At 45.5% G+C, this 9,522-nt stretch overlaps 1 protein-coding gene across 1 annotated transcript; it reads left to right on the top strand.

Annotated features, from left to right (window-relative positions):
• The first annotated feature begins 1,035 nt into the window (after nucleotides 1-1,035).
• LOC115720864 (uncharacterized) lies at nucleotides 1,036-2,922 on the top strand. Its single transcript, XM_061105397.1, has 3 exons — nucleotides 1,036-2,006; nucleotides 2,103-2,620; nucleotides 2,709-2,922. The coding sequence occupies exons 1-3, from the start codon at nucleotides 1,053-1,055 to the stop codon at nucleotides 2,845-2,847; spliced, it is 1,611 nt and encodes a 536-aa protein (XP_060961380.1). The 5' UTR covers nucleotides 1,036-1,052; the 3' UTR covers nucleotides 2,848-2,922.
• The last annotated feature ends 6,600 nt before the right edge of the window (nucleotides 2,923-9,522 follow it).

Here is a 9,522-nt window from a genome sequence, read left to right as displayed (position 1 = left end):
TTGTTTGATTAATTTTTTTTATTATTAAAGAAACAATAATCGTTGTATTTTTGTATTATTAATTATTAATTATCGTTGTTGGTTTTTTTTTTTTTTTCAGGGAACTGCACATCTTATAATTCCAGTGTCGGACCATTACACTGGCCGTGTCACATGGCGCGGGGGTAGTTACTACTACCCGAAGATTAAGGCTAAATTTGAAGAATTCAACCTATTGGACAGGGTGAGGGAATCCCCTTTCAAAAAAAATTTCGAGAGAGCGCCCATACAATTTTCTGGAGCATTTTTTCATCAGTTGATGCTTCACAAAATAAAATCTGACAAGCCGGACGAGGTGCATTTCTATGTGGGAAGGAAGAGATGTAGATTTGGGAGGGTGGAGTTCGGCTTGGTCACCGGGTTAAACTTGTTGCCCGGCCCTACTGAGGAAGACATCAAACAAAATGGAAGCTCTGACCGGTTGATTCTGGAATATTTCAACGGTAGTGCTTCGATCAGCTTCGGCCAACTGCGCAGAGTTTTTGAGAGTTGCACAGAAGCTGATGATGTCTACAAGTTGGGGATGGCCTTGTTTGTTATGGGCGTCCTCACTGGTAAGGAGGAGAAGACTGTCGTTCCTCCTTTTGTGATAAGAATGGTTGATAACCTTCCATTCTTCTACGAGTACCCCTAGGGAAAGATTTCTTACACCAAGCTGATGGAAACTTGTAACAAGGATTACTTGGATGTGAAGAATAAGATGTTGAAAAAGATTGAGAAGGGAGTCACTCAGAAGGAGGCAAAATACTCAGCCTACGGCTATGCTGCAGCGTTGTAGTATTGGGCATACGAGGCCATATTACAGCTGGGCAACGAGTATGCAGTGAGGAGGTCGCATCGCTTTCCGAGAATGGTCAACTGGGAGAGTAAGCCGAACACTACACTCGGGAAGGATGAAGTGACCAGATTATTTGATAAAAATGTAAGTTTGTTACGCTTTATGTTGAATTCGTGTTAATTTCCATACATTATATTAATATATTTGTTATATTTTTCAGTTGACAGTGTACTCCATGTTATGTCCTCGGCCGAACGAGATTGAGTTTGTGAGTTACATAACCGGGGGTCAGCCTCCGTTATTTGTTGACTTGGAGGAACTTGTGTTGGGTGAGGATGGGCAACCAACACAGGATGCTTTGCGAAGCCAGGCCGAAAAGCTTGCCTCCACATTGGAAGAACGAGCGGAGGCAGCCCGAATATTTAAAGACTCTACACCACCTCCACCGTCTCCTCCACGTGCACCGCCTGCAGTTCCAGATGGGTCTGGTGTTGACCCATCTTCAGCTTCAGTTCCAGATCATTGTGGTGTTGACCCACTTGCAGCATCACAGGGTCCTCCTGTTCCCCCGTCAGCTTCTATTCCCAGCACCTCGGAGGCTCGCGATCCAGTATACCCTGCCATTTTGGCAAGGTTGGAGACTGTGGAGAGGGGGCAGGCCACTCTGCTAAGAGGACAAACAGCGATTATGGATCAGTTGAAGACCATAATGACGCTCCTGCAAGATCCTGAAAGGCCGGCAGCAGATTCACAGCCACAGCCACACCCACAACCGGAAGAGGAGGCTCGGACACCGGAAGATGACTTCATTCTCCCAAATGATTACCAACCGGATGATGATGACATGTTCTGTACACCTGAGAAGACGAATATCACCAGCATCGGGGATACTCAGGATTCTGAGGTGCAGGTGTTAGAGACAGCTCCAGAAGTCATGGAGAACTGGAGGAAGAGAAGGCGGCCTAGGTGGTTCGCTGAGTACACTGAAATGAAGAAGAAGGCTAGGGCTACTTCGACACTCGTGAATACGGACCCACTTAGAGTGGTTGATCGGAAGTTGCTCAAGACTTTTCACAATTGGGTACTCGGCCAGATTGGGAACAATTACCCGAGAGAGTGCTTCACCGGTCGATACCATTCGTCTTGGTTCCTCGAACTACATACTCCGAAGTTTTGGCTTGGGAACGATGTAAGTTTTTAAGACTTTTTTACTGCTTTTGCTTTTAAAGACTTTATCTAACTCTTTTTTATTTAATCTCTGACATATTTAATTTTCATGTTTTAGCATTTGGATGCGGCATTCCATTTGATGAGGAGGCGGCAACACTTTTATCCAGAGGCCTACCCAAATAGATGTGTCATCATGCAGTGTATTTTCCCAGCAGGAGTTATTGCTCGGTGGGAAGCTGCGGGTGATGAGCAGGCTAACTATCAGTGGGACGAGAGCATATTAGATATGATTCGAGGGGATGAAAGTCAATTCTTGGCTAGTTGGCAGAACAAGGAGAGAATATATATGGCCCTCTACTTCGATGGAGCAAAGCATTGGGTGGCACTAGAGGTAGATCTGGATCATTGGTTGTTGAACATATTTGACTCGAGCCTCGAATCGATTTCCCCGAACGAATTGAAGCGTCACCTGGCAATGTGGGAAAAATTACTACCAAATTTGCTGCTGCAGGCTGGCCTATTCGAGACTCGTGACATGATCCTCGTGCCTCAACTTACCGCCTCAGAGAGCCAGGTCAGAAATTTCACTTCAAAAGTCATGGATCGGGTCGTTGTTCCACAGACAAAGACAAGGTAACTTAATTACAATTGTTTTTTTGGTTATTTAACTTGAATTTAATTTGCATACTTTTATTTATTTACTTTTTATTGTCTCATACAGCGGTAACTGCGGGGTGTACGTGATAGAGCACATCAAGCATAGTATGCTGGAGACTACGTTTGATAATGTGCACGATGAGAATATGAAGAAATTTAGAGAGCGGTGGTGTGTAGATTTGTTTTACCAGAATTTAGCATGAACAAATGTGTTTTTTATTTGGTATTTATTAAGATAACAATGTAACTGGTTTTTTTTATTGGTATGTTTATGTTTTTTTAAGAGTTCATACAAATTTTACGCTTTTCTTTCATGTAACAAATTATAATAATTATGTAAACATAAAATATCACAAATTCGAATATTTAAAATAGTCCAACATTAATTCAATAACAATACATAATAGTCCAACACATCACGATACAAATAAACTAAAATAACATTTTTAACCTCGGTAGTTGCAAGTGCTTCTGTTGTGCCCATTGGCACCGCACTTGCTACAATTTCGTGATTTGATAATCCTTTCACCGTTACAAGCAGTTCGGTTGTTCTTAATTCTTCCAACCTTTTACTTCTTGGGTCGCCCTACTGGTTGCTTCTCAACAGGCACTCCAACTGTCATGTTCTTGATGTCATCAGGCAATTCCCAATCATCCTCGTCACCAACTGGCATAATTGTTCCTTCATATGTCCTCCTCCAATATTCAGTCGTGTAATATGGCGAGCATAGTGTGTACGCGCTAATACTTCGCTCCTGAGATGCAGCACATGCATGAGGACAATGAAACTTCATGCACTGTGACAAGCCGCAAGTGCAAGTATGTTCCTGCAAGTCCACTACGCCACCGGTCATAACTGTTCCTCCAGGGTGAACCTGCAACGTGTAAGGCCCGCATGAGTCAACGTTCAAATACCAACCTTTTTCAAAATGCAATGTCAAGTCCTCCTCCATTTCTGGTGCTAGGGGTTTCGTCCACTTGTCCGCTTTTTCTTTTCGTGAAGCAAACCACTTCTGGACTTTGTACCTCAGGAATGCTACACCAGCAGTGATCGGGAAGCCTCTTGCATCCTTAGTTGTGTTGTTGAAGCTCCCAGTCCAGTTGCTCGTCATTACATTGTAACGTACCCCTGGAAAGTACGACCGGACCCATTTTTCAAATCCAATTTCCTTAAGATATTGTGCAACCGCTGGATTCATGGCCCGAATGTTCTCAAATTCTCTGTGAAACTCTGATCTTGAATACGTGTAGGTACACGTGTAAATGTGATTCGTGAAGACGTCAGTCTTGAACTTGTGGTTGACGTTCATAATAATGTGGTGGTAGCATGCACCGTGGTGTGCATCAGGGAACACGATATCCAAAGCACGAACAATGCTTTGATGCCTATCCGAAACAAAAGCTAAGTTCTCAACATCACCAATCGTTTCTTTCAATTTTCTCATAAAATAGGTCCAGGAATTGTGGTTTTCACTGTCAACTATAGCAAAAGCTATCAGAAATATATGACTCCCTGCATCCAAAGCCACTGCACACAACATTTTTCCACCATACCTAGTCTTCAAGAAAGACCCATCAACGCATACAACAGGTCGACAAAACCTAAACCCCCGAATAGAAGGACCCAGAGAGAAGAAACAATACTTGAAGCGACCATCTTCTACCACAAAATTTGTGATGGTACCTGGATTCCGCAACTGTAGCATGTGCAAGTAACTAGGTAATTTCGAGTACGAATCTTCAGGTGTACCCCGAGCTAGGTGTAGTGCCTTCTCTCTGCACCTCCATGCCTTTTCGTAACTCATTTGGATCCCATAATCCTTGTGCATACTTTTTCTTATATCAGAGGGCAACTGATCTGAGCCGTCAGTTGCGAACTTATCCTTAATTAGATGGGCAACTATTACAGGTGATGCTTGACGGTTATCTTTTCCTCGAAGGTCAAGGGAACATGTATGTACATTATGAAATGTACTCACCTCAAACATATTAGAAAGTACGTTCTTCTTCGCTCTTAATCTCCACCCACAATCTGTATCCTTACATGTGACGTACCAAATATCAGTACCGGACTTCCTAACGTAGTAGTCAAACCCTTTCTTCATTGCATACAGGCCAACAACCATCTTTAAATGCTCTTTGTCTCTAAAAAACTTTCCCACATGTAACTCCCCGCCTGGTGTGCCACCCGTAGATATATAATGACTATGATCCTCGATGTCTTCTCTTGTATACATTTTCTCCTTGAATTTACCGTAACTTGTCGAAGAAGAAAATGGATCGCTCCATCCAGTCACATTGGTACCTCGAGCATCAGTAGGACCACTAATATCATTGGTCTCTCTACCATTATTAGGACTGTCTTGTACGTAGTTCCTCTAGCATGACTGGTTTCGCCTGGACGACTACTACTAGTACCAGGTGTTTGGTAATTTTCTCTACGGGGCATTCTTTTCCGTGTCGGTGGCCTCGGTGGTATTTGGTACGATAGTGGAGTCAAGTTCAAAGGTACAGCAGGAGGGGCCTCTGTACCTTGGTCGTCTCTTACGCCATCATTGCCCTCAACATAACATTCAAGGTCTGGACCATTAAAAAAACTATCGATGAACGACATTTGTGCTACAATATCAGCACTCGGCATCATATTGTTTAATTCAGGTAATACATCCGCCACCAACACCTCTGGATTTGTTTCTGGAACAAAACTCCCAACCTCGCTACGATTATCCTTAACAGAACTTGGTGTGGGACTAGGATCGACGCAAACATTCTTCTTTAACAAAGTCACAAACAAAGGAGTAAATTCATCTGACTTCTTCGCAAGTGTAGATAAAAAGTACCTTGCACGCTTATCATTTCCAATAACTTCAGGGCGATACTCAAAGCCTTTCTTGTACTTGTAATGTACTTCCAATTTCAAGTCATACTCCACTTTGTCGACATCCAGTTCTTCGTACAAAACATCAACCAAACCTGAGTAGCTTAGGTTCGGATCAATGTCAAATGTCAAATTGTCGTCCCATTTATAAACCCAATCTCTACCATCAAACTCCCAAACACCATTATACATAACACACGCATTTACAGTTGAACCTGTCACATACATTTAAAAAAATACAGTTATAATTTACAACAAAAATCTCACCGGAAAAAAATCTTAATTAATAATTATTACTAAAACCATAAAAAATAAAACAAAAATTAATAAAACAATAATTAATAAAACAAAAATTATTAATACTAATTAATAATTAATAATGATTAATAATTAATAATAATATTTCATAATTAATAATAATTGTTGCCCCTGAAATCGCCCAAAATACGTGGACCAGTCGAAATGGGACACGTGGATCAGATAATTTGAAAATATTTGATAAGTCTTTGTACGCCACAAGGAAGCGCCATGGGCATGGGTCCCGGAGGAGGCACCCGGAATACAAGGTACTCCCGGAAGCTCGCATAGCATGAAGCCTCTCCGGGATGTGTCAGGCCTCTCCTGAGCAATCAAGTCGCATTTAATGCCGCATGGGAGGAAGCGTGTTGGGACTGTAACACGCAATAAAGTCTGACGGCACAACCCCCAAACAGCAGCGCTACAGTAATGATCATTTAAGTCTAGCGACGGCTACTCTGCGAAGAGTCATGTCAATCACAAGACAAAAAGGACATTCCTCATAAAAACCCTACAGCACCTAGGGATTTGACCATGCATCACCCATGGTATATTCATTGGAAATGCCCAACTTTATGGATACTTACAGATACATGTGTAAGAACAATTATAGGGATTACCCCACCAAAACGCTATAAATACCCCCTCAAAGCTCATTTAATGGGGTCGAGAATCTTGGGTTGCATAAGAGCAAGAAGAGAAAATACTCACCAAGAACATTCTCTGTATTTATGAGAAAAACATTCTCTCAAGTGTGGAATCTGTATTAAATACATCCATTAATAACAAAGACTCGTGGACTAAGGCTCATTAACGCCCCAACCACGTAAAAATCTTCATCTCACTTTCTCACAGCTCTTTAATATAATTAGATTCTAATAGTTGCCGAAAATCTCGGTCAACATTTTGGTGCTTTCATTGAGAGCTGAGGAAAGCTGCTGCATAACAAGCATTTGACTTCACAACAATGGTGGAGACGAGAAGTACACGTCATCCTCGCCCTCTGGAAGATGCTCAAGATCCAAATGAGGAAGATGTAGCCTCAAGAGCAGCAGAGGAGTTCGAGGAAGAAGAAGAAGAAATAGTTCCCGACGAGAACTACGAGGAAAACCTCGACGAGTATGCCTACGACGGAGGAAGTTACTCGGAGTTGGTGCTCCTTAGACAAAAAGCTATCGATCATGAAGCTGAGATCGAAGCTCAGAAAGCGCAAAATCAAAAAATGCAGGAAGTGATGCTAGCCATGCAGAAAGCCATGGAGGCAGCTGGCATTCACGTGCACCCCAAGGCAATGGCCGCTGGGCTCGACGGAGAGCCAGCGACGTCCTCGCCTAATTCACAGCAGCAAAGACCTAGGGAACCTAGCCCTATAAGGCACCCTGCTGAGGAAAATCAAACAAAAAACCCTACTTCTACCCCTGGGCGAAAGAAAAAGGTGCAGGATCCGCGCAGGGTCCGCTCAGATTTCCCTAAAGGGAAAGGTCCGCAGGGGGGCAAGCCCCAGAGAGGGAGTCTTGGCCCTCAGGATCGAGGGGACCGGAAAAGCGTTTCCGTGCACCAGGAACCAGGGGGTAGAGGAAGAAGAGGACAGAGATGTCCTCCCATTGACCTGAGAAATCAAATCAATGGGAACCAAGGTGACCTCCGGGATCACCTTGACCAGAAAAGATACAGACCCGTGGTTTCCTCGGGTACGTTAAACGAAGGAATTATGGCGGAACTCGCCATACTTCGAAAAGACATTGCTCGAGTCTCCCGGAGGCAGAAGGGAGACGACTCCGACTCGGACAGCGAGGATCGGGAGCCATGTGCCAAGCATATCCTGGAGGCGGAGCTCCCTAAAAATTTTAAGATGCCCGAAATGGCGGCATATACCGGGAACTCCGACCCCAGTGACCACCTGTCACGGTTCAACCGTGTCATGACAGTCATGCGGGTCAGCAATGACGCCAAATGCCTGTGCTTCCCCCTCACTCTGAGCGGATCAGCGGAGGAATGGTTCAAAAAGCTGGAACAAGGATCCGTGGGTTGTTGGAACAAACTCCAAACCAACTTCCGGAGACAGTTCGTCGCCGCCAGGAAGGTTAACTTGGAGGTTAGTGCCTTGACCAACATCAAGCAACTGCCCACCGAGACCTTGAAGAATTACATCAAGAGGTTCCGAGAGGAAGCCTCGAAGACTAAGAAAGTCGATGACGGACAACAGCTTGCGCTTCTCCAAGCAGGAATCCGCACTGGGACTCCCTTTTGGAACGAGTTGCAGCAAGAGGGCGCTGCTAGCCTCCAGGACTTCCAGAAGAGAGTCCAAAAATATATTAACCTCGAAGAAGCCCAGATCGTGGCTTACGGAGGCTATTATCCCACCGGGATAGCAGGATACATGCCAGGAGTGTCGCCCTCGGGTACTGTCCCGACCGCAACTCCACAAGTAAGTGGCATACAGTTCTCTGCTACTCCCGGATACAGCCAGGGCCAAGCTTTGGCACCGGCATCTTCCCATTACGGCAACCCGTCCGGGGTGAATGGACGAGCTCCTTCACAGGCGGCCCCGACTGTTAGCTTGACAGGCCCTACCCAGGGGTCGAGGAGCAAAAGGTCCTCCAAGGGCAGCACCCGAACGGGAGAGAAGCGCCAAAAGAAGGGGTACACACCCCAATATACTCAGTACACAGAGCTCACGGACTCCCAGGAACGTGTATATTTTGCCACTAGGCAAAATACGCACTACCGGAGACCACAGCCATTGTACAAGGATAGCTCCCGGAGAGATCCGAGTAAAAGATGCGAGTACCACAACGACATTGGTCATAGCACCAATGAGTGTAAGAATCTCAAAGACGAGATTGAAAATCTGATCCGCTTGGGCCACCTCTATGAGTGGATCAAAAATAGGTTGCCCCACCTTAATCCAGGGCAGGTGGCCGGGGGTATGCCTCCGGGAACGCCAGGGGGTACAGCAGGAGTATTGCCTCCAGCTGCTCCCACAGGTGACACCCAGCATATCCCCGGGCTACCGCCCCGACCTAATGGACGGGTAGCCATGATCTCCGGAGGTCCCCATATCGGAGGAAACACTCGCAAGGAGCGAAAATGATATGCCGAGGCCGCGAAACACAGTGAGGTATGGGAGGTTACTCAACTCCCAGCTCAAAGGCCTCGGCTAATGGACCAACCCATAACGTTCACGGAAGAAGACGCCAAGACGGTGCGTTTTCCTCACCACGACCCGCTGGTCATAGAGACCCCCATCGCAAATAAAGTGGTGGCTAGGGTCCTGATTGACAATGGGAGTTCCGTGAACTTGCTCTTCAAAGAAGCCTTCACTGCGATAGGGTTGACCGACCGGGACCTCTCGCCTAGTGGGTCACAGCTCACGGGGTATAACGGGACGACGCTAATCCCGATGGGAAAAGTAAGGCTCCCGGTTACCCTGTGCCCGGATACCCCCCAGAGCACATTTAAGTATTGCACCTTCGTGGTGGTAGACTGTCCAACAGCCTACAACGCGATCCTAGGCCGACCGGCCCTAGTCGACTTTGGTGCGATTACTTCAATCCGACACCTATGCCTGAAATTCCCTACCCAGGAAGCCGGAGTCGGAACTGTGAGGGGAAATCAGGGAGAGGCCAGGCAGTGTTACAATGTTGCCACCCACCTACCTGTACTCATGGTCTGGGAATCCCCCGAAATAGAGAAGGCTGAA

The sequence above is a fragment of the Cannabis sativa genome, chromosome X (assembly GCF_029168945.1).
Source record: "Cannabis sativa cultivar Pink pepper isolate KNU-18-1 chromosome X, ASM2916894v1, whole genome shotgun sequence".
NCBI classification, from domain to species: Eukaryota; Viridiplantae; Streptophyta; class Magnoliopsida; order Rosales; family Cannabaceae; genus Cannabis; species Cannabis sativa.
Note: the sequence above shows the minus strand (reverse complement) of the source record. Positions and strands in the feature narration are given on the sequence as shown.

What these genes read in the sequence shown, in the direction of transcription:
- LOC115720864 (XM_061105397.1), top strand. Translation starts at nt 1,053, where the DNA reads ATGTTATGTCCTCGGCCGAACGAGATTGAGTTTGTGAGTTACATAACC. An exon ending in AGTTTTGGCTTGGGAACGAT is followed by an intron (nt 2,007 to 2,102) that starts GTAAGTTTTTAA and finishes TTCATGTTTTAG; the next exon opens with CATTTGGATGCGGCATTCCA. An exon ending in GTTCCACAGACAAAGACAAG is followed by an intron (nt 2,621 to 2,708) that starts GTAACTTAATTA and finishes TGTCTCATACAG; the next exon opens with CGGTAACTGCGGGGTGTACG.